Source organism: Euwallacea fornicatus, chromosome 21, assembly GCF_040115645.1.
Source record: "Euwallacea fornicatus isolate EFF26 chromosome 21, ASM4011564v1, whole genome shotgun sequence".
Lineage (NCBI taxonomy): Eukaryota > Metazoa > Arthropoda > Insecta > Coleoptera > Curculionidae > Euwallacea > Euwallacea fornicatus.
Genome location: NC_089561.1, coordinates 2640322 through 2665511, shown reverse-complemented (window position 1 = coordinate 2665511; position 25190 = coordinate 2640322). Strand labels below are relative to the sequence as shown.

Genomic DNA, 25190 nt, shown 5'->3' with positions numbered 1-25190 from the left:
GTTCGATTTTGATCAAATTTTCAGGATATATGAAGAAAAATCCTCTCTGCAAGAATGTTAAAACCACATTGAAAAATTTCCACCGCACAAGAAGTTTTCAAAACGGAGTTTTTTTTAAACGCTGGAAAGCACTCTAAAAGTTAAATTTTCAAAAGTTGCTCAATTACGCAAATTGAGTTTCGGTTTGAATTGTCATTATACAAAATTTGAACAAAATCAGTCAACAGTTACGGTTTACAGAATTTTTTTCCGGCTGTACGGATACTTCTTTGAGTGACTGTATGTTTAAATGGCTTATTGAACTGAAAGCAAGGTGCTATATCGAGTGCCAAATTACTGCTAGTGTCTACTCCCTCGCCCTGTATATAATCAGAAAATGTGAAAAAAACGTGAAATACTTCCTTGGGTCTCTTCTAACATCCCGCCAAAGGTGGCAATTTTAACTTAAGTTTGTAATCAATTAGGTGACAAAATTTCGAAAACGGTCACAGCTACCGACTCAGGGGTTAATATGTCTTACAAAAAACGCACCAAATACAGTCAATTTTTAAGACGGCGAAGTGTTACGAAGTGTTCTTCAATTTTATTTATGCAAATTTTGTTTCAAATCAGTTTTTAACTAAGAACGAACTTTTAGCTACAAGTTTTAAATACAATTTATTTTAGATGCTGCATTCAAAAATACTCATAACTCAAGTCCTCAACTTTTTATTCACCTGCGAGAGGTTGTATACAAGAGCGATCCCCCTCCAACAATTTGGACGAACTAACTTTCTAATACGTTTGAAATTGCCCCCAGTTCAAAAATTGGAACCAAAGTTTGTAAAAACATAAGTATTCGAAACCAAATACTTGAAGACGCCAGTAATCAGTATTGCGTGTAATTAAAGTGTCTGGAAATTGAGGTTACTCAAACACTCAAGAAAAGCTAGTAACTCCAATTTTCTATTTCTTCTCACAAATTGTTTCAGAAATCGAGCTTACCTAAATTTAAATTATGAGAATCCCATTTAGGTAATGAAAACTACTGGCAACAGTGTATCATTAGACGAGCGTTGGCCAAATTCTTCCGAGGGGATGATGCTTATTATATAAGAGTACAATACTATACTTCAGCCACGGCTAAGCATCCGTGTTTTTTGCAAATTAAAAATGTTAATAAAAATGCCCTTTAAGTAATTTCGTTATAAGTTTATTACTTTTTAATTTACGTTGATTTTATAAAGGCTTTCTTAACCCCCGGTTTACTTTTAAAGCTTCACTCATTGACACGTAATTGATTTTAATTATATCAAATTTCTTAAATTTCCCACCGACTAGACTTTAAGCCGGTAAAACATTAAGAACAAGGTTTATAACATTTTGAACTTTTACGATTGCTATCGCATAGCCCCGTCGCTACGTTAGACCTAAAGAAATTGAAATTCCACTGAAACTTGACGTTCAAGATGTACGAAGTACTCATACAAAAATGTACATCAGCAAATGCTATTAAGGGTGGCTAATTAATTCATTAATAGACGTTATCAAAACAGATTAATAGGACTTATCATGTGTGTACAAACAGGTGTAAAGTTGTTATATACCTACAAATTCGTGGACAGAATCAATTTTTATTTCTAAAAAGTGGCTTCTAGACAACTTGTAATATACTGTAATTATAATCAATACGCTTTTATAAATGTCGCTTGAACTAAGGGCATAATACAATACAGGCTGTTGTGAATTAAACAATACATCAAAGGCATTAAAGGATATCAGTCTTAACAATAATTCGTAAGAGTCTGTATCGAACAAAAATCAAAATGTTAGTTTTAGAATCTTATTATCTATCTCTTGCATAATATTATAAAAGTCTATTATTGCATACCTAATAGTCTTTCATAAAAAATATGACGTTGAGCAAAATGTACCATCCAAGTCTTATGGAAATTTAGTGACACCATGTAATAGGTTTAACGATTTAGTATAATTAACAAATAATATTATATATTATGATGATAGATATGACCAACCTTGAGCTTTGCCCAGAAGAATAACATTTCCGTGTGCAGTTTATTTAAACTTTTATCGAATTTCCATACATCGAATTAATTGTTTTTTCCACAAGAGATTTTATTAAATGTTTTATCTGTGATATGTATACGTTCATACCTATTAAAGTTTATTTAAATTTATGTATGTTGTATTAAAGCCCTACTATATATTGCTCTTATTACCAAAAAAATTGTTTCATTTTTTTATTACAAAAATGGATCCGCTTTGGACCCATAATCCACCTTCGGCCTGCAGCAATTGGACCTCATATCCGCATTTTATTTAGCGACATTCGTCGAAGAGCAAGTTCGCCTTAAGGGCCGACGTGTCAAGTCAGATAACCCTATTCTATTTCAGCTATTTTCTCATTATCCGCAAACTCAAAGCACAGTAACTCTATTTACAATAACTTAATGTCAGATCCCACAAAAAATTCAAAATATATCTAAAGAAATAGCGATAGAGCTTTGCATTTAACTGGGTGTAACAATAATGAAACTCATAGTTTCCTATGAGAAAAGCTAAAAGAAAAGAAACACAAAGCGGCAATCCATTAGAATGTGAGGAAACGAGGTCAACGATTCGGGATGCTTCGGGAGAATACTGGATTGCAGCTTTGGAGTTGAGACGACGTTTTTCGAGATGAATGCCCCGGGAACTGGGTAATCTCTATTCTTCTTACTAATTTCTGGATGCAGCTGGATACAGGGAGAGACTTAAAATTGGGGATTTAGTAATCCAAAAGCAAGTTAAAAAGGAGAATAAAGTGGGCACTAGGAGAGAACGTAAGAAAATTTCTCCTTATTGGCTGGTGGATCTTCGTTTGCCATTTTAGATTGAGATCATAATTTGAAAAAAAAACCCTCGTTTAGTATCAGGATGATCACATCCGCCATCGTTGCGTGCAGAAAAGCAATAATTTCGCTTATTTCTTAATAAGAACTCCGTTCCCTTCCTTAGGCTCATGTCAGCTGCTGACCTACCTCGTGCGACAAATACGAAATTCATCGCTCCACGAAATGAATCGACACCGAGATTTGGAAAACTCCTTCCCTTCATCCCTTTGTAGAGTAAACCAACCTGCGGTGTAAAGCGTACTTCCACAACAGAAAATTTATGGCATCGAGGTACACGTTAATATTTAAATTTGAAAATTCCCAGCCCTGATCGATCCGCACAATAAATCGATTTCACATATTTCTAAATCCTCGCTCTGTTTTATTCTTTGTGAGTTTCAACGTGTCAATTTGTGGTCTACTTAAGTACACCTGCTTCACGCAGCATACACGAAATTCATCTTTCTACGAAATGCGTCTATATTGAAATTTAAAAACTCTTCCGATTCATCCCTAGCGGAAAGAAGCAACCTACTTTTAAGTATTCCCTTTGTATCCCGTTTCGACGTTCACGTCGATCTGTGATCAATTTCTGGGCACTCACGTCGAAGACTAAATTTGTGCGCATCAATGTCGAAATTCAAAAACTCCTAACCTTATTACCTACATGCCAAGGCAATTGTACTTATTTCGTAAACAAAATTAAACCCTTAAAGGTCTGTGATGGCCTCTTAATGGTCCCGATTTTTACCACAACGCTCAGGTGGTTTCGTTTCCTTTTCGCTTTATCGGGCCACGTTTTTCATTTAAAAGATAAAAAGTATTCAATTACCTTTACGTTCCAACCCAGCTCCGAAGTAAATATCTCTGAATGATAAATTGCCGCTAATTTCGTCAGACGTAAATACCTTAATCTTGTTTTTAGAGGTGTGTTATTTCGGTTTAAATGTTTTCCCGAATTAATGGGCACAATGATAAAAACCGCCACGGGCTAATCTTGACGTTTAAGCCCCAAATAACGACAGGGGGCTGGATTTCTCCTTTTTTATATTTTTAAAGTGTTGAGGGATGTTATGTGAGAAGTGCTTCCATTTGCCACTCCACCAGAATAAAATACCCGACAATTCCCATACGGTTAATACAAATTTCAGACGTAGCCAGCAGGATTCTCGACAGAAATAAGGGGATTGAATGTTGTGGGAGTTTTTGGTCCTGACGCGTTACGTGGGTAGATCCAAATAAAGGGGTGTTTTATTTTAGCTCGGTCAGGTTTCGACCAAATAAACACCAGCGGAATCGCCTAGAAACTGCCATAACCAGAAATTAAAGGAAAGAACTTTGCCTGTAATAATATCGAAAATGTGGTGGGTATAATATTAGCATTCAAAGCGTGGAAAACAAAGGAATTTTATCTTTGGAAAATGGCCCTTTCTCTCACCTCTTTTTTAAATAAAGTCACCGCATTGTTTTCGCATATACAGTATAAATTTCACGCAAATGTCTCTGGCTTTCATTTTTGTCTTGGGGTTGCGCAAATGTATTATCCCCGTTCGTTGGCGGTTTAAGCACCCAACCCCATTGTTTTTTCCCGCGCATTAAATGAAAAGAGGAGCATTTCTCAATGTCTGTCCGAATCTTCATCAAACGAATTTACCCTTTACATCAGTAAATCACAATGCCAACAAACCAGTTCCAATTTAAATTAACTCCGTCGGCATTGACATCGTTAACACTCCCCTTTGGGGAAACCCTTTTATTCTACCTTTAGGTAGGCAAGAACTCTTTGTATCTAATTCAATCCGCGTCGAACTCCACGTTTCAAAACGCTTTCCATGATCAACGAAATTTTCCATGACAAACTCTTCGGAAACTAAAAAAGGATCAAATATTAGTTCGTTCGTTCGAACTTAATCATGGACAATTTATCGGGAACCGGAAAATTAATTAAATTCAATACAGACACTTAATAAAATTATAGATTACTGGAGCCTGAAGGCAGCTACAGCTATAAGGTCAATTCCGGCATTTTTTCCTTAATTGAGGCAAAAACTCTGCCTAAAACATCGTGTTATTTTCTTTTAGAAAAAATCGTAATATTTCCGGATTAATGAGCTGCCTCTGGGAAATTAAGTCTTCAGACACGTGAAAAAGGTGCATTATCGACGGCAAGGGAAATGGATTAGAATTCGAAATTGAATTTTAACGGGTTAAAGTGCCCTGAAAATAAATATGGTACTGCGTAATGTTAAGACCCTTCGAAAATGTTTTATTCAAATGTGTTGGTTTCGCCATCAAATGTATACCACAAAAATCAATCTTTATAGGCGTTAATTTATCACCCCTGCAAAACTACTGGAAAATCCTAATCACGCTCGCCTATAAATTTACCACCCTTTCCAGGGAGATTCCATCTATTTCTCTTACCGTTACTCTTTATTGTGCTTTAACAGTACTAGATCTTTTCGACTTCGAAACCGCAAATTGATGATGATTCTCTTTCGTCTTTTACACCAAATTCGATTGATACAATCGTGAAAATTGAGTTTTCTCGGTGTCAACATAAAATTACAATTGCTAATTCATCCATTTTCAAAGGGAAATTTAATCGGACGGAACATTTCGCAGGGAGTAATTTATGCATTGCTGAAAGATCCTTTGGGACGTATTTTAAAACATGTTAATTGCAGACGTCTTTCCAAAATTCATTAGTGAAATTATGCTCGTTTTTCATTTTTTATTAGCAATTTCATGTTATAGATTGCCTAGATATCAAAAAAAAATCGTAATGTTTGAATTCAATTAAAATGTATAATATTAATATCAGTGCGACAGTTATGCTCGATATTTGCATATCGAGCATATAAAACGCGCAAAATCCTTGCGGACTCGATGTTGTCTAACAAAATGCCAGTGATGGTGACTTACCAACGGTAAGATTTTCAGTTCGTTGCTGTCATTTTTCTTAGGAAATTTTATATGATCCAGTTGAACGCCAAAAACACGACTGAAACGATAAAAAAATAAAGAAAAAAATCTTAGCATTGAAATTCTCATGAAATAAGTCAAAACTGAAATGTCAACATTGCCACATACAGTGCACATAAATGTATACAGGGTGGCGTAATTTTACTCCACTATTCGGTTCGGGCTCCAAATGCGACGTTGCTAATAGTCGCATAATCAATTGAGCTTCGAGATTTTTTAACGCATGTTGTTAGAGATATGAAGCGTAACAATTTCTGCACTGTTTGCGATTGTTTTAATCTGGCGTTATTATTAAAAAATGACTCAATAAAACGAATCAATATGTTTACTGAACATAATCTAATCGAAGGAAATCCCAGTGTTTTCGTTTCGTATTCGACTTTAACTCTACAGTACGTGATCTGCATGATAAAAATCCCAGTTCCGAGCAGACCTTCTCGCTTAAAGCCACAAAATGTTGCAAGTCTTCGAAATTACTGTAATTTATCTCTTAATTGTAAGTGTTTTTTTATGACAATTTGTCTTTTGTGTGAAAAATGTATGTGAATTCTCAGGTGGTAAATGCAATAGTGGTAGATCTTCCAGATGGAAAAATCGAGGGGCTCACCAATACAACCCTGAACGGTACTCCGTTCCACAGTTTTTTGGCTCTTAGATATGCCGAGCCTCCTGTTGGATCTCTTCGATACAAAGTAGGTGCTTTTTTCCAAATTTACCATCTCTTGGAGTTTCTTTACTGCTAGTTTTTTAACACCTTCCAGCCACCTGAACCTGTACAACCTTGGAACGACACTTACAATGCTACTACGGAAAAAAGTATATGCTATCAATTGGCCACAAACAGCGATCTTGAAAACGAAGATTGCCTCTTCCTCAATGTATTCACCCCTAAGGTATAAAACCGTCTTTTATCCCTTACTGAACTAATTACATTTTCTTTCTCGCAGAATTTGACCTCGTTCGCCCCCGATCTTGCAGTCTTAGCATGGATTCACGGGGGTGGTTTTGTATCAGGTTCCGGATATATGAGTTTCGGTGGGTTTGGCCCCAAATTCTTCATGGATTCCAATGTGGTCCTTGTGACGTTAAATTACCGCCTAGGGGCTTTTGGTAAAGACAAAAGTGGCGAATTAACAGATACCTATAAAAAAATTGTCAATCGTAGGGTTTTTATCAACTGGGGATGAAGTGATTTCTGGCAATTTCGGTTTGAAAGATCAAGTTTTGGCATTGAAATGGATTCGAAAGAACATAAAATATTTCGGAGGAGACCCCGAGAAAATCACCATCTTTGGACAAAGCTCCGGAGGATCATCTGTGGGTTATCATTTGCTGAGCCCTTTATCAAAAGGTCTAAACTCTCTTAAATAATTACCGTTTAATGAAACTCTCTTTAAATTAGGTCTGTATCGTGCTGCAATCCTGCAGAGTGGTTCTTCCTTATCCCCAATGGCCTACCAACGAAACCAGACCGATTACACATACAAAACCATCAAATTATTAGATCCTGAATTCACCTCTACCAATTCGACTGAAATTCTGCAGTATTTGCAAAGCTTGCCGGCATCAAAGATTGATAAAGCTGCCTCTACATTAACTTCTGAAACTGTATGTTTTTGACATTTTCGTACATCAAATTATATTTTTTTCTTTAGGAAACCCCGGCCAATTATCAAATTTCCAAAGGATTTTTTTACTCAGCATCTAAGGAGGTGTGTCACGATGGGGCGTTTTTGACCGAATTGCAATACCAGTCGTTCTTAAATGGACAATACAGCAAAGTTCCAATTTTAATTGGAAATACCGATGAAGAGTCATTAGGCCTTGTTAGATTGGGAGGTAATTGTTACGTTTCAAGTATTGATTTTTTAAAATTTATATTTGTTAGATTTATCCTTTTTGGAGAACGCATACGACTCAAACCCTTCAATATTAGTCCCATTTGACATGAACATAACCAATAATTCCACCTTGAAAGACTCAGTTGGAGGAGAGATTTTGGGATATTTTGGTAGATTTGCCAAAGACCGCGCTAAGCTTATAAAGGTTTGTATGGACTAAGCCACTACCGTCAAGTTGATGTTTCTTGTTAGTATCATAGTATGCACGATTTGGACAAAGGGAACATCAAACTAGCCTCTTTGATGGCGGCATTCAGTACTGTTTATTTCTACCAATTTTCGTATAGTGGCAAAATGGGCAATAACCCTTATGCAGTACCTGGTAAGGGAAGTACTTACGTAAAGCAACTATCTAACGTCTTAAGGTAATTTAGGGACAGGAAAGGTGGCTCACTCTGAAGACTTAAACTACATCTTCAGCAGATCATACAGCGAGGACATTCCGGATAACTCAGATCTCTCGAAATTTGAACGATCTGATCAAATGGTGCATTTTAGGATGATGGAATTATGGACTAATTTTGCCAAATATTTGTGAGCTATTAATAACTAATTTATACAACTGTTACCTAAATTGTTAAAATAGAAATCCGACCCCTGGGGGAGCAAACCGGGAAATGCTACAGAACACCACTTGGTTTCCAATCGACGAAACGTTCAGGTACTTGAAAATCGACGAATATTTAAGCATGCAAACCGGCTTACCCAAGGCAGAAGCCTTCATGTTTTGGAACTATTTATATGACAAATATGCAGTTCCACCATTGGATAGTTTTTAGTTTTCAGTGCAACAGTATAATCTCAGAAATTACAGCTTTTACCAACAAGAGAGCTTTCAAGTTTATTGCGATAAGACCATTAAATTAAGGAGTTTCAGTGCAGATTAAGCCAAAAGTTTACTGAAACTCAGTTTCATGTATATCTTTGATATTTTTGTTGTGCATCACTATTTGTTACATTTTCCAGATTATTCAGCGATACCGAAAATAAACCTTGTTTCAGTATAAATCAAAATTTTCCAACAGCAGGGGCTTTAAATTAATGCTTTATATGCAAACCCAAAACCCAACTCTGTGGCAATTTTAATTCTATTCACTCAAGAGCATTCGACTATAGTGTAATTTAATTGGGTCTAATGAGTTAATTTACTAGTCAATATGATTGGATAATTTATTGTGTGAATAAATGCTGCAAGATTTACTTTATCGATGTCGGGTCGCACATTTTTCTTACTTTTATGGGAAAATCGCAGACATCCGACACCTGAAGTAATTTTAAGTATATCAAAATGAACTGCAATTCAATTCGGTTAAATCGAGATAAAATCATATAGCTTTTCGATACCCATAGGTGATGTTACTTTTATCGATCACAGGGTTACCAATACAATTTTGAAATAAAACGCCACATTTCCATTTATAAATCCGATTTCCACTTCTATCGTTGTGTATAATTTATTTCCATACAAGAACATTTTCCATCCGGCAGACTGATCAATGTCGCGTCGAGTATTTTTCGCAATTTATTATTCAGGAAATTTATTATAACGTCTGCACTGGGATTTTACTAGTTACTCTACGGAATTGGGTAGTCACACAGAGTTTTCAGGCGTATTTGTTGGATTAGAATACAAGGAAATTGATGGTTTTGGAACTGCAAAGAGATCCTACATGTAGAGAGAGTGGCTGGAACTTAAAATTAAAATATGCCTTAACTAATTGCGCAACAATGGATCAGTTTGCAGAAAAATGAGAAACTTCTTGACAGCATGGCGGAAATAATAAGAACAGTTTTGAAAACTCAAGATTCTCGACAATATGATGGATGGTATACAGGCCGGTGAAATTAGTTTTTTCGTGAGGAAAGTCTACTTGAACGTAATTCTGCTCGGAAGATTGATTGACACGTTTATTCCTAAATCAAGAACTAATAAAACAATAAATACGTCTCGACTTTTATAGGACGGCGGTCAGTAACCTTTAGAGCAGCTGGAAATGAATTAATCTTGAAAGAGAAAAAGATGTCGACTCCTGGACATATAAATATAAACTGACCGTTTCGCCAGGGGCCGAAAGTTTCCTTAACCTTCGCCCGATCGTAAAATGAAACAAACAACTGGAAGAAAAAGTTCATGGACCGAATCTACAATTACCCCGCTGATTAAATTGAAAGGATGGAAGTTGCCAGGTTGATAGAAATTTTTCATTGATGTTCAGTTTATATCGAAAAGAATCGTCCCTTTAATCAACCTAATGACTAACAAACATTACTAAAATTCGCAGTGCATAGTCAGCGAATTTTATATGTCCCCAGGGGCACAATTAATGACCTAATAAAGTGGTGTAATATTGGCTGTTTCTTGGGGTGATTAATCTATTATGGCGCGTGGGGTGACTGGATAAAGGGCGTACAACATATGCATAATGATAAGAGAGCACAACGAGCTAGTTATAAATGCTGATTTGGCTTGATGACTGGAAAGAGAGTTTGCTTTTAGTAAGGTCAAACATGACCTGAGAGAATAGTTAGTTTATATTTCTGCTTATTTGAATTCCCTCCATTTGATTCTCCGCTTTATATAATATTCCCTGAGCATCCAACTTTCGCTATATAAAAGTAATTTTATGATAAAGTTTTATTTGTCACATCGTCAAGAAAATATGTTAATTAATTGTGGATTCACTACTTCATTAGGAATATCGACATTCGATCTCCTAATTTCATTCCCATTTACGAGGACGGTCCCAAAAGTACCCGATTTTTTTTTTTGTTGAGAGAGATCTAATCTTAAGAAGCTTATGTCTAAAGTTTGAGAGTGCCGCGTTGACTTGTGTTTGTTTTGCATACATTTTCAAATTGCATACCCCTAAAGTCAAAAATTTTGCAACTTTGCCACATTTTAAATCCCCTCGTACCTTCTCTGCTTGCCCAAATCCAATTTTGCTTAAAAATTAAAATTGTCTTGTTGATGATGGAGGTACCAAATCACTTTTTTACCAGCTTAGCCTGTTGAGTGCGCACATCACAGATCGGTGGCGCATCTGTTTTTAACCACAGCACGCATGACACTGGTCCGTGCCACATGTGGATTTGCAGTTAATTTTTCAATATGACTTGCTCATTGCTCGTATAGACGCATGAACACGCCAGCACATAGTTAATACTTACGAATATATAAAAATTTTCTCGGGAACGAATATTTCATTGTATGATTGAAGGGTCTCTGTATGAGAGTGGTCCCAGAAGTGGCCGACCTGACACAAAAATTTCGATTTTTTTCGTTAAAAAATGTCCCCATATTGCAAAGAACTAAGTTAAAAAGCGTATTTTTAAAGTTTGAGGATGCTACGTTGATTTGTATTTGTTTTGGAGCCGCTTTTAGTGAACGCTTTTAGAGATTTTGTGAACATGGGAAAAACTGGTCATCGATACATGGTTCGATACTTTCATTTGAAAGGTCTTGGCCCCTCTAACATTAAAGCGAGGTTAAATTTTACTCCGGAGAAATCTGGTCCTTCATTAAAACGTCGAAAGCATTGAGTTGTAGAGTTCAAAAGCGGTTGTACGAGAGGTCAAGACGAACTCCGTAGTAGTCGATCCAATGACACCTCAGATTTGACCCCTCCAGAAATTGTGGTGAAAATCCATAAAATTGCAGTTGAAGACCGTCGACTCAAATTACCCGAGTTAGCAGCCATGATTACCCACAATAGAACAAAAACAGCGCCGCGATGATGAAACCAGTTCGCACTTCCATCATAGCGATGGCCTAAATCAATCAACTTGTCTTCGGGCTTTTTCCTCAACCGTCCTATTCGCTAGATTTAGCCCCTTTAGAATATTTTCTATTACCGAAACTTGGAAAAATGGCTCGTTCGAAAAAGACTTGCCAATAATGAAGGTATAGTCCGAGGTTGAGGTCTATTTTACAACATTAAAATCTTCTCAGTATGAACAGAGTGCAGAAGCTAAAAATAATATTGAGTAATAATGTAATATTTTCCAATTTTTTTTTCTTCAAGTTTTAGATCTGGTACTGCTGGGGCTATCCTCATATTTAACAGACCCGAATTGAAAACCCCCTGTGCATTACTTTCAGTTACTCGGGATTCTTAAGTGGGGCTACGATCGCCGAGAAAATTGATTCAATCGAGCCCACTTTAATATCTCCTGAACGTTCTTGAGCTTCTCGATGATTTTTTTTTTAGCCGACCTGCACGTTCCAGTGACTCTCCCAATTAAATATTTGCGTTTCCCTAAAGCCTTTAATTGTAATTTACAACCCAAAGTTAAAAACAACAATCCGACAATTGCTTTGAATGCATTAGACACGCTTTTTTGTGCGGCCCTTGATTTACGAGACGTGTTTGCACAGAAGCCCTTCTTAATTATATCTCCGGCCCTATTCTTTTGTCACCTTATTGCTCTTTATTATTTTACCGTAAGGGGAAACCCTTGACTCGCCCGTTTCAATCGGGAATCAAATTCGTTTCAGGTAGCAATTAAATCTGACGTTTACATGTTAGTCTTATGCAAATTAGCCCTTTTCCATCCCGTGAGTTAACCCTTCGCTCGGTCGACGTTTATTGATGAATTTTGGATGTTCGATGTGACTCGGCAAAATAATTTGTCAGGTTTTGTCATATCATCATTGGCAAATGCTTTGATGCCTTGTTAAGATATCTTTAGGGTGAGATTTGATTTTCGTGAATAAAAATAGCCCCCAAGCCTTTCCATTTCCACCCTTAATAAATAGTTGCCAATTTATCAGGGTTCTTCGCCACTTTTTGGGATTATTTTTCACCCAGAAAAGGTACTATCTAATTGACAAAAAGGCTGCAAATTGCAGTTATAAATTACCAGTTTTTTGTCGGCAATACGTTACGAAAAAAATCAGTTGTTTAGGGGCGTTGAGTAATGAGATGCACGCAAGAACAGCTGCGTCCAAAGTTTGACAATACAATAAGCATTAATGGACTTTCTTCCGTCAGATTGATTTCTGCGTAATTTAGCTGAAAATAACGGTGATTCCTGATATCTTCAGATATCAATCACGCATACAATTTTCCAATCAATGAAAGGGTGCAGATAAGAAAATGGCTCAAAGAAGACCGCCTATTCTCCCTTTCATACACATTCAGCGAATCTACGATCCATGAAAATTCTTTGAATAAAAGGTTTGCGATATTTATCAGAAAGGCATTGGGAATGTTACACGGGAAACGCTTGAAATCAAGACTGATCATTCGGGTTGTTAAGGTCTATCATTGTCATTGAACTCAGGCGATTTGTGTATAGTCATTTTTTAAATGTTTAATTTAAGAAGAGAAAATTATTAAACCGAACGGGAGATTTATCAAATTCTCTATGAATATCGCTTGCGATCGCCTTCGTAGCACTTGAGATTGACATTTTAAAAATGTATGTAGTAAACACGGTGTAGAACCCCCGAGTGTTCTCTAGCTATTGTTCACAAATTCCGTCTTTTCAAATCTAGGATCAATGCCTGAAGTAACCTGAAATTTTCATAAAACAAATAAAGTATGAGATGTAGGAAAGAATAGAATAATATGATAGCAATACTGAACAGAAAATACACTGGCGAGCATACAATTCGGGTCACTTTAGTATTTTCGAAATTTTTGCCTTCCTAACTTCCAAAAAAATAAAAAAGGATAGCCTTTGTCAATTCTGAGGTTCTTTAACCTTGTTAAGGGTAAATGGTAAAAAAAACACGATCCTGTACGCAAATAACCGATGTATTGTACAGGTGTCCATTACCCAAGCACTGTAACATTTTTGAACACAATTTTGTGCTACCGGAAAAAAACCCATAATGACATTAATATCGCGTATTTCTCTCTTTAGCGTTTATGACAGCCTGCAAGCGTCGGGACATGCTTTCAATGAGGTTGCGAATAACATCCTGGGGTAGGTTTTCCCATATTTCCTGAAGAAATTCTCGCAATTCCCTAGCCGTTCTTGGAGCGGGTACACGACTGCGAAGACGTCTTCCCATCTCGTCCCAAACATGTTCCATGGGATTTAGGTCGGGACTTCGCGCAGGCCAGTCAAATCTCCGTATTTGAACCTCATCCATGTAAGCGGTCACGATTCTTGCAACGTGAGGCCTGCCATTGTCTTGCATAAAAATCGACTTATCCCCCAGAAACCCCATGAACGGCATGACATGATCTTGCACGACCTCCAGCAAGTTCCTGTGCGCAGTTAGGGATCAATTTTGAATGAAAACTAACTCCGTACGGGCATTAGAAGAGATTCCTCCCCAGACTATAACTGATCCTCTACCAAATGGAAGACGTTCGGCTATACATGCTTGGGCAAACCTCTCGCCTGGTAGTCGCCACACTCTCACACGTCTATCAGAACCAGTAAGACAAAATCGAGATTCATCTGAGAACAATATGGCACTCCAGTCTTCCAAAGTCCAAAGTAAGTGTTCGTGGGCAAAATGTAATCGAGCAATTCGATGAACGCGAGAAAGTGGAGGTTCTGTAACCCTGTTCCGAGAGGATAATCCGGCAGCGTGTAATCGCCTACGTACCGTCCATTCACTGACGTTAACGTTTCTTACTTCTTCAAGATAACTTCGCAGTGAAACCGCGGTCTCGGTGCGATTTCGCAAAACTGCAGATACCAAAAATCGGTCATCCCTAGCTGTGGTTGCTCTTCTGCGGCCTGATCCTTGTCTCCTTGTGAGTAACCCCGTTTCTGCGTAACGTTGAGAGGTGCGTTGAGCACTGGAAAGGCTAACTCCGACATTTCTGGCAGTTTCACGTTGCCCTCTGCCATCTTCTAAAGCGGCTACAATTCTTGCTGCAATCACACTGTTAATTGGCATTTTTTGCCTTTCTACTGTTAGCGCAACTTGAAGTTAAAGAGAATACCTTTAACCAATTCGCCTAAAGTGAACAACAATTGAATGGAACTGATAAAGAGGATGCATAGATATTGAAGGTATTTTATCAATCTTTTTTTTTTTCATGGTAGAACCATGCAGAACCGTAAACATTTTCCCAATGATCCGAAATTTCATGGAGCAATGCCGCTATGCCAGCGAAAAATATCACTTCTCTTTCAATACATTTATATTTGAAAATTTCGAAGTGACCCGAATTTTATGCTCGCCAGTGTAGAATAGAATAAGAATGAAAGTATTGTCGGTATTACCTCGAAGGTTGACGATTTTTTAAGATATTTTCTCAAGCTGTTCGCACAATTTAAAAATTTGTTTCAATCGAAAATCTTTTTGAGCTTCTCGCGGGTCATTTCAAGACCTCATCCTCAAATTGTTTAAGGCACATCTCCTAATAATCTCCAACGAACGAATTAAAGTCTCTCTCTCAAATTTTCCGCCAGTAGAATGATCCGCTAAATACGTTTGCAAAGGTTGGATTTAAACGAAAATCGATCTAAAACTTCTAATCTGGTCAGTAATCGAAGGAAAATAGCCCAGAGCAAAATATCAGGATAATCAACATCATTTCGCTGGGATAGCTGTTAACTTGTTTGACTTGAATTTTAATAATTCCGGAGGGAAAAATGGTTAAGCTTATTAACAAGCAACTTAATGTTAATCAAGCTTTCAGACAGTAACTTTCAGCCTAAATGAGAAATTTAGAAAGTTTTAAATTATTCCACCGACGTTGATTTGATTACGGGGGAAAAAAAATACCAGAGGCACAAATACAACCCAATTAATCATGTTTTCAGCAAACGATACACGTGTTGGGATTACGTGCGCCCGAGTGATTTTTTCCAAATTTATTACCTTCATAATTTGCTTTTTGTGGAAACTAAATAGACGAAATGAGTGGCCAGCGAGAGCAGGCAACAAAAACATACAAATGCCAGACGGCCTGACGCTTCATCAGTTTCGGGTTCTTTTACAAAAATCCGATCAACTAATAAAAGGGCAACAATAACAGCGCGAGACTTTTGTACACGAAGAGAGTCCACCTGGTCCTCGAAATCAGTCGAACGTAAAATCACCGGAAAATTATTGAAAAAAATTTTCGGGGTGAATCCCAAAAAAGGCAATAAAATTTGTTTAACAACCGCCAATAAGGGCGGCTGCCCCAGAACCGTACTGAGGAATAATCGAACTTCTTCCAGAATAACAAAACCAAACTCTAGGGGGAAATCCCCAAATAATACCAATTCGGTTGTAAGACTTTGTTTTTAAGGGGTAATTGAAGACATTGGCAGAAACGAGTTGCATGTTGGGAAGAACAGATTACCGATTCGAGTGTAAAATCTCAGGTTATAGTGCAATTAAACTAACGTTGGCAAGGGGGTGTAGACGTTCAGAAAACTCCGGAGAAAAACGGATCTTTTGATGAGACTCTCAGGAGGCAAATTCTCGAATCCGTCCCTGAAAAATCCCATTCGAAATACACGGTGAGCACAATAAGATGGGCCCCTAGTTGGTACTGCAAACTGCAACCTAGTGTTTCTAATTGCGGGTACAAATACAAGTAAGTGTGTCCAATCCATTTGTAGTTGAGTTATTGATACAATCCTGAATGGCGCGAGGTGACAAAAGGTTGCGTTTTGGGCCTCGTTATATATGATACACTCTTGGAGTACTATACTATCCCTTTTATATTCCTAAGGGCATGTTCGCATCATTTATTTTCTTCCCGACATTTCACGGATGTTAACGAAGGACTGATCGTCGGTTGGGTGATTTGCGGAAATGCAGAAGTGTCTCTACAATATCAAGGTGTACCATGCAGACCTCCTGCGACATACCAAATTTAACCACAACCCATAATGGCCCATCTCCACTTATTATAAATTCAAACATATTTTTAAAGCACAATAGAATACAATTAAATCTTTTCAGAACATTATCTGTGCAAGCACAAAAGTAACGGGTCCAATATAAAATAATTTTATTGTCTACTAACCATACATTGGGGTTGTCACCCCTTGGGGTGGCTCCTTTTCAACGAGGCCGCTTAATAAGCGTTAATAAGGGTGGAGCTTCTTCAGTGACGTTTACAGTAGAGCACATTTTAGATTATACAAAAAAGATGAAGCTCTACGCCAGTGGAACGTAATGGAAACCATTTTAATCACAACATATGGGACATACAATGTAAAAGTGTAATAAAGGGCCTTAGCAGCATATGATGTTAACAAGATAAAAATACAGGCCGGCATCTAATTTGCTCTAATGAAGATCTATTTGATCCCATGCTGTAAGGGGGTTTATTAAAATTGTTCTAAGCTTGGCAATACAAACACCACTAACTGGAACATAATCTAGTGGAAATGTGAAAATTGAACGTTGTTTAGGGCGGACGACCACTGAAGTCGTTCGTATCTCTGTTTTACCCCGTTTTTTCTGTGTCCGAAGGTTTATTAGCGAATGTATCTAGTTTAGTTAGAGCCGTAAATTCAGATATCAAATTTAATCAAGTGCGACTTACTTTGTAAATAAAATTTAGGCAACTTATCTTCAGTAAGTAGTAAAAGCGCCATTTTCGTCAATATTTTTCTGGAGATACATGAGAAATCTTTAATCCTATTGAGTATTTATCGCATAGTGTTATTCATATAGGAATGAATACAACTGTTATGCGTATACTCAACATTGGTAACTCTGCAGTTTTTTTTATCCGCCATTTTGATTTCAACCATTATTATCGGAGTTACATTATCTCGTGACTCCTCAACAGTAAGAGCGTTGTTGCTAATTGTTGCTAATTTCAGACAAACTTTCTGAGTTAATTTTTTGTGTCATCCTCACTAAAGCCATTTCTTTGCTTTGCACAAAGACATGGGCGGTACCTGCACTTAGCCTTTTTGCAAACATGTTGGAGTCCCAGATTTTTCTCAAAACTACAGAATATTAGCTCTCGTTTTATTTGGATAAATACTTAAAAAATTTAAGCACGTAACAATTTTTAAATAAAATATCGAAATTTTTGTAAAAATACGTTTATTTAAATTACAGAACAAGTTGTTATTTATTCAAAAATGTACAGCCAGTATTCACTTCAATATACATAATACCTCATCACTCTCAAAAATAATTTACACCGTTTGGTCAAGGAAATTCAGATATTTAAGTCTAAATAATGTAACCTTTCTTACAACTAATATCACAGACAAGGTTCTATAATACATAAATACACTCAACCATTCAAAATATCGATGTCATCACAACTCGAATTTGGCAACATGCTGCAATTCCTGCAGTTGGAACATCCAGACCCTTTCTTCCCTCCATAGTCCTCCATATCCTTCTTGTGCTTCACCCTCCGATTCTGAAACCAAATCTTCACCTGCTTTTCTGACAATCGCAGACAATTCGCTATCTCTATTCTCCTAAGTCTGGACAGATACTTATTAGCAGCGAACTCCCGCTCCAGATTCAACAGTTGGTCGGCAGTAAAGGCCGTCCTTATCCTTTTGCTCGAAGACGACCCTTTGTCCGAAGATTCTTGCGAAGGGGACCTTTGAGGACTTGGAGTGGACTCCCTGCTGCTGTTCGGGGAAATATCTCTGGTGGGGGAGAAGTGACTTCCTTCCGAGAACCTGGAACTTGTGGTTGAAGGTGCTGGAGGTGCTACTGGTGGTAGAACTTGAGGGAGAATCGGAACTGGTCGCACTGGCGGAGCTCCGGAATAGAACTGTTGCGCAGTAATCCAAGGAAAAAACGACATGTAATTATTCACATAATCCGCAGGATAGGGCAACATCATGGGAATACCACCCCTAGGCATCGGTGGCGGAGGTCGTCTGCGCAGGGCAGGCTTACTGGAGTCACTTCCCTCCAACAAACTTTCCACGAAAAAATTCCTGGAGGCAATATTGGTAGTTTTTTCCATATTGTTGAGGTACGACGCACTGAACACTCTCTACTAAACTGAAGAGTAACGACACAAAAATCCCTTTTAAAATCATCCCCTTCTTAACATCCCACCCCCCGACCACCGGTCGTGGCCCCGCCCTGAAAGAAGTGTAAAGGTGTATACTTAGTGCCCTTGCACAATGCCAAAAACAAATTAGGGCTTGGACTAGGCAAACATTGGCCTGCGATGGGATGATATGTATTAAAGGTTTAGGGTTGCGAGAGATGGTAGTTGAAGGAGAATTATTTGTCTTTGATAGTTTTGGTGGTGGTATTAAAGACTATTATAATGTTTAAAGGCTATTTTCAGCATATACGAATAGTTTTTTTTCTGAATTCAGTACTTTGTAAAGATTTAGGGCTAAATTTCATTTGGTAACGAATCGCTATTTACTTAGGCATGATTAGGATTTTCGTCCGTGAACTAGTTTGAAAGCACAATCACCAATGCGTACTTCAGAAGCGCTTTATCGGACAATCACCTACGCATCACTTTTGCTCAAAAGCGTCTCATACATTCGCCGGTTAATTCTTGATGTTTCACATGAGGGCCGTTTAAGGAGACTCGTCTATAAGATTCAAAACACAATGTACACTACATCCGATGGACGTCTGTTTTCCAGCACTAAATCTTTTCACTAAGGGAAAGAATTTGGTGCCGAAAAAAAAATGTTCAAGAAACCATATAAATCTCGAACGCGTGGAAGACCGACTGAGTTCTAAAGTGCGAAAACACATTTAAAAAAAATTCAGAACGGCGAAAAAGTTGCGTTTTTAAGGGTTGATTTTTTCCGCCATGAGGTAATATACCGCTTAAAAACAATAGACACCTAAATCCATGACATCTTGAGGGCCCGTACGTATACAGAGTGAAGGTGCAAAGGACTCCTCTAGCTTTTAAGTTTGAAAACGAAGTATAAAACAAATTTCCGTCATTGACTAACGGTAGTTCTCATCAATCAACTTTTCAACTAAGGGAGATAACACATTTGTAAGAGGGAGTTAAAATTTTCATATACATCGACCAAAACTCAGTATCGCATTCACGAGGGAACAAGTGAAAACCTAACTTGGTTCTTTAATCTTGAAAACCCAATTTAAAAATCGTCCTATGTCGATTAAAAGCAATTCTCAAGGGTTCATTTTTCTATTAAAGGTGTAAAAGGCGCCTACGGCAGGGCTGAAATTTTTATGTAACTTAATCGCATCTCAAGGACGTAAGCTATGCTAATGGAAATGGGCGGATATGTATTTTTCCATTTTGAACTAACAGACATATGCTCGGGATTGTGCGTGTGTTGACAGTTGAAAAGAAATTTTCTAAGGGCTCGCTTCTAATAGACATACTTCTGAAAACTAGCTAAAATTTTTATAGAAATAAAGCGAACGTACAGGGTGGCACTTGAAAGAAACTGAGACAGAAAGACACGACTGTTGAGCATCTGAAAGTGCTTCTATCTCTGTTGACATACGAGGCTAAACCACCACTTAATCCTTCAAACGAATTAATTCTAAAACCACAAAAGAACTAGATTAAACTGCGGAAACCTTAGAACGGTCTTCACTAAGGGCAAACCATCAAATATGTGTCAACGAATTGTTAGTTAGGTTCCCTTTGTGATGAGCCGAACAATGTGGCTCTTTTGATGTCCCGGAAATACGTTTTAATTTCCACATTTTGCCCTTTGAATGCTAAATGGAACTCCATATTCTAGGATGACTTGCTCTAGTAAATGTAGTTTAATAATCTAAAGCGGAAATGCATTTTAAAGGCCAATGACCATTAAAGAATGAGGCGGTTTTTTCAACTGAAATAGTTTGATTTATGTCAAACGGTCAAAAACGCCCACTTCAGTGGATCTTTGCACCCCAGACTGTATGTCTTCCAAAACCTCATGAATGAATGAAATAAATCTTCCTTCGTAAAAGGCAAGAAACCGAACACCTGAGCATAATAGTATACCATTATGCAAAGAATCATTCACAAATCCCCGAAGAATCTAATGGTTACTGTGCTGGGGGATACAAAGCAAAAACAGAATTTAAAATATATTAGCGGATATTCTTATGAATGAAACTGCAGGGGTATTCATGGCAGGTATCAACTCATTCATTTCATTCATAAAAACGGTCTTTAAAAGGCAAAAATTTGTAAAAGAGCTCTTTTGGATTGGAGAAAAGTCAAGTACTTTCGCATTGAAATCGGCTGGCTTTATAGTAAATTTTGCTGCATTCTCCTCAATAAGTACCCACTACAGGTAATCGATGGGATTCTTTTACACGGTACTGGCAAAGTGTGAGAAAGTTTCTGTATACTATATTGATAAATGTTGGATCCCATCTTTCCCAGTGGAGAAATGCCCAAAGAAGAAAACTTCCAATAAAATTTGATCAAAATGGCCCGACGATCGGAAAACCGGATCCAAGACATTTTCGAAGTTTGAAAGGAAAACAACTGTAAGTCGAAGTCCCCCTGGATAAATTCCTGCAATCCCGAGTTCCCTGATAAATATTTTTCTTTTCTTGTTTGGACAAATAGTGTTCTAAGACCTTGTTGTAGGGATCTAAGTTTGAATTGCATTATTAAAGCTCAAACAAACAAAACTTAGCGCTCTTAAGAGCCCTTTTCGACGACTTTTATTGTGATTGTTATATTCATAAATTCATGCCTAATTTCCCCTGAAGCCTCGTCATAAGCAACGTTTTTTTCCGACATACCTGCTCGAAACACAACAAACGACTGACGTGAGTTGATAAATTATAATAGATCGCTCGCCAATTACTAAAGGACAAATACGTAATTTCATGAGCTAACAACTAAACGTTATTATCAATATAAACCCGCCCTTATGAATGGCTTTGTTAGGGCGCGACACTTCATTATTAACGCCTCAGCGACGATACTTAACAAGAACTTTAGACCCAAACTACACCACGGTTTCCAGCAATTTCAGGCACATACACACATCCTTCAAATGCAATAGTTTAACATCACAATAGAGCCATAACCCACTTAAAATGTGAACTGAAACCATTACGAAAAGAGATTCCACTTCATTCCCGGCATCGATTTGATATTTTACAAGGGAAAGACACCCCGGATCTACCACTTTTCTATACTCGAGTGGTTTGTGCTGCTCGATTTGACTGACATTAAGTTGATGGTTGTGGAAAGGGGCAAATTCGGGGTTTGGACCTCAAACCACAGGGATACTCTGCTGGTATTATAACGTAAGAACCAAAGACATTATTTCCTGAATGCGTGTCTTTTCGGGTCTAAATTAGTCCAAAAAATATTTTCAAACGAGCAGAATTATATTAAATCGTTAATTGACCTGAGCTAATGAAGAACTCAGAAGAGCACGTTTTTATCAAGAAATTCTGCTCGTAGAGTAGTTTTATGAGTTTTTGACGCGAACAGTCTGTAATTGCAACTCTGCCCTTATTGTTCGTTTTATGTTATGAAAAAATGCTCTGATCAGAACAATATTATTTCCCGGATGTATTACGAATTCCGAAAATCGCAAATATTTATTTTTCGCTTAAATAGTTACTTTTTGTAGTAATTAAATGTATGTTAGAGCACTCGAAAACCATCTTTTAACCTTCTTTTGAATATTTTTTTCACGAAGAGTTTGCCTTTAAGTCTAAGCAGGAACAATCGGACGTTATTCGGAAGAATTCATCCCTCTGCGACGACAGGCTAGCAAATAAAGCAAAGGGATACTTCATCTTTCAAGGAAGCATAAGACGAAAAAGAGGGCTTGAAAATAATCGCTGACGATAAAATTTTAATGAACCCAAGTAACTACAGAAAGGGTTCCTTGTTTCTAATCATTTTAATATTCCTTAGGACAGCAGAAAATTCGAACATCTCTCTTCAGGACCAGAGACTCAAGTGTCGGAGTTTCCTAAAATTTTGCTGGTAGTTTTACAGCTTGACCTCGTGTATGTGGCGTGTACGTTAGGCATGCATCGTAAAATTTCACTTAAGTGGCAGAAAAACTTTTGTAAATTATGATTTCCGTGATGGGTTCAGCCGTTTCACATGGGTGTGCACAATTTTCCTATACGAGTTAACTTTTTCCATTTCCTCAGTATTTAGTAAAAATTGTAACGCCACTGCAGGTCACGCAAATATCGCCCTTTAACACTTGAACTTGTTCATGCCGAAGACTGTAACTCTGCGATGAATAGTAATTTATAGCAGAGCACGCATGCGATCCTTATCTGACTTTAACAGTTTTTTCAGCACCCAATGATAAGGCCCTAATGACCTTTAAAGGGATATTACCCCACCGGTTTTGTTACAATGTTGCCTTAATGCTTATATTTAGCCATTTAAAAATCCCCTTTTCAAAGCTTTTTAGGAAGCACTTTGACATCAATGCAATTTGATTCTCAATCATTGAAACTTCCCGGGAGCAATAAGTGTCTGATTACAGGGTGGTAGCAAATCAGCTTTTGTTACGTTTTGGCAACCTCCAATTACCCCATTTAAGTCGCCATTTAATTATGAAATAATGGATGAGATTGCAATCGATAAACGCAATGAAATGTTGTTTCATTGAAAGCATCAGTAGGGTTGAGGGTAATTGAGAGAGTTCACCTTAGTTTCGAGTGTTTTGTCATCAAAACCTGTTCATTAACCCCTTACTTTATCCAGCCGGATTTATGAATATTAATTAAGGGTTTCAGTTACAATTTTGCTATAATTAAGGGTAGTTAACTTTGTATAATAGATTCAAGGATGAGTGATCTCTAAGGACTAAGGAAGTAGGATAAGCAGATCTGCTTGATTTTGGTATTAATTTCGAGCTCTATCAGAAGAAAAGTTATATACTCCTAAGAAATAAAAATAGATGAAATCCTTTAAACCCTAAGGACTACTTTCCGGGAAAACTTCTCTCTTGCACTGTTCGCTTAACTCTAGGAATAAAACTGCTCCAGGAGTTTCAAGTTTTAAGTGCTAAGTGGCGCATTTCTAACATTTTAAAGTTGCTCTACATTCTACCTGAAAGCAACTGCATCTTGTATGTAAACGGTCTTAAGTAAATATGTCATACAAATTTGCTTTCAAAGCAATTATTACAAATGGATGGGGCGAAAAATTAATACTTTGAGCAAACATATAAAACAAGATTTGGATTAAGCTGCAACAATAAGGAACAATGTTTGACCTAAAGGCATATATGCGGTAATATTTGTTCGGAATTCAATTGCGAAAAAGGGAGGATGTGTGCGTTTATTTGTATATGGCAGTTGGGAAAGATATTAAATATGAAATATTACTAAATATAAATTGAGAGTTCATTGTTATTGGGAGTATGGAATTTTTCGGTATCAAAATGCACGCTTTTCGATACAAAAACCATTAATTGTAACATTCAGTTTTCCGGGGTTCTAGGGTTAAAAAAATTCTTTTTATTCAATTCACTAGTCATTAAAATGCATTTATCCACTGACATCCTTGACAGTGCGTATTCAAACCCACTTACTATCGAAAATACAATTTTATAAAAATTAATTATTATTTGTATCTTAACTTAGTCAAGATTAAACGTACTTTGGTACAAAACTTGAGACTTAAACTACCAACAACAACTTACCGCTCGTTACGCTCGCGTACCTATTCTGATGAATAAATAATGGTTTTAGCTGCTTACTCTGTAAATAATAATTTTATGATGTATGCATCATAATAAACATATTATTATTATTATTATGCATGTATGGTTACTACGGAAATAATATATATTATAGACAGTTCAATTGCGGCATATCTAAACACTTTCACAAATTCATGATCCTTCCTTATGCCTAAAAGCGACCATTACTTGGAATGTAGCTGCATTTGTGATAAAAAATATTGTACAATCATGTATAAGAGCTTTTGCAGCTCTTGCACTTTATAAAATACTTCGCTGCCTGCAACCCGTTTCTACATTTATAATGTATTATTTTGTGTTTCGTGGGGCAATTATCCGTTTTAATTTTTTTAAGAACAGAATTAGTAGAAATTTCGTTAAAAAGTAGTTCATACGGGGAAGGTAGACAGAAAAGATTCATACAGGAACGCTCGGGAGCGACCTCGGATGAACCCGTTCCTGAATGGCACGTAGAACGTGGATACACGACATAATAAATCTCTGTTCCCACTTGAATGTTATGTAAAGGTCTTAACAGGACATATGTATCTATTTGAAGGTATCAGAAACTCAACCATATTCGAGAAGATACCTTAAGGACCCTGATTTTAGGAAAACTCCACTCGGAGCTTCCTCAATTTAACAGAGGGAACAACTTCTAAAATAAAACTTACCCAAATTTCATAAATGGACGCCTTTGTGTACCCCAAGAATATGAACTTTGGAACGCTTCAACTGGATTAGAAATCACCGAGTCACTGCTATTGTAGTAGTTTTCCCATAAACTAAGACCTAAAATTTAATACTGCTGCACTGAAAACAGGGATTTCGCGCTAAAAACGGTCTTAAACTGCAATATGATTTAATTTATACTCAGGAATATTAAGGCTTGAAACTA

The 25190-nt window shown here is 37.2% G+C and overlaps 2 protein-coding genes and 1 long non-coding RNA gene across 3 annotated transcripts in view; 1 reads left to right on the top strand and 2 right to left on the bottom strand.

Annotated features, from left to right (window-relative positions):
• LOC136345782 (uncharacterized) overlaps positions 1-25190 on the bottom strand; it is a 52748-nt gene extending 27558 nt beyond the window's left edge. The window contains exon 1 of the long non-coding RNA XR_010733205.1: positions 24967-25190. This is a non-coding gene — a long non-coding RNA (uncharacterized lncRNA). The remainder of the gene's footprint in view (positions 1-24966) is intronic.
• Positions 6218-8968, top strand: LOC136345790 (esterase FE4-like). Its single transcript, XM_066294391.1, has 11 exons — positions 6218-6354; positions 6413-6550; positions 6620-6751; positions 6806-6968; positions 7024-7209; positions 7261-7466; positions 7514-7697; positions 7747-7904; positions 7952-8081; positions 8134-8293; positions 8346-8968. The coding sequence occupies exons 1-11, from the start codon at positions 6313-6315 to the stop codon at positions 8536-8538; spliced, it is 1692 nt and encodes a 563-aa protein (XP_066150488.1). The 5' UTR covers positions 6218-6312; the 3' UTR covers positions 8539-8968.
• On the bottom strand, positions 17782-18640 carry LOC136345706 (GS homeobox 1-like). The gene has a single exon (XM_066294241.1). The coding sequence runs from the start codon at positions 18619-18621 to the stop codon at positions 17926-17928; it is 696 nt and encodes a 231-aa protein (XP_066150338.1). The 5' UTR covers positions 18622-18640; the 3' UTR covers positions 17782-17925.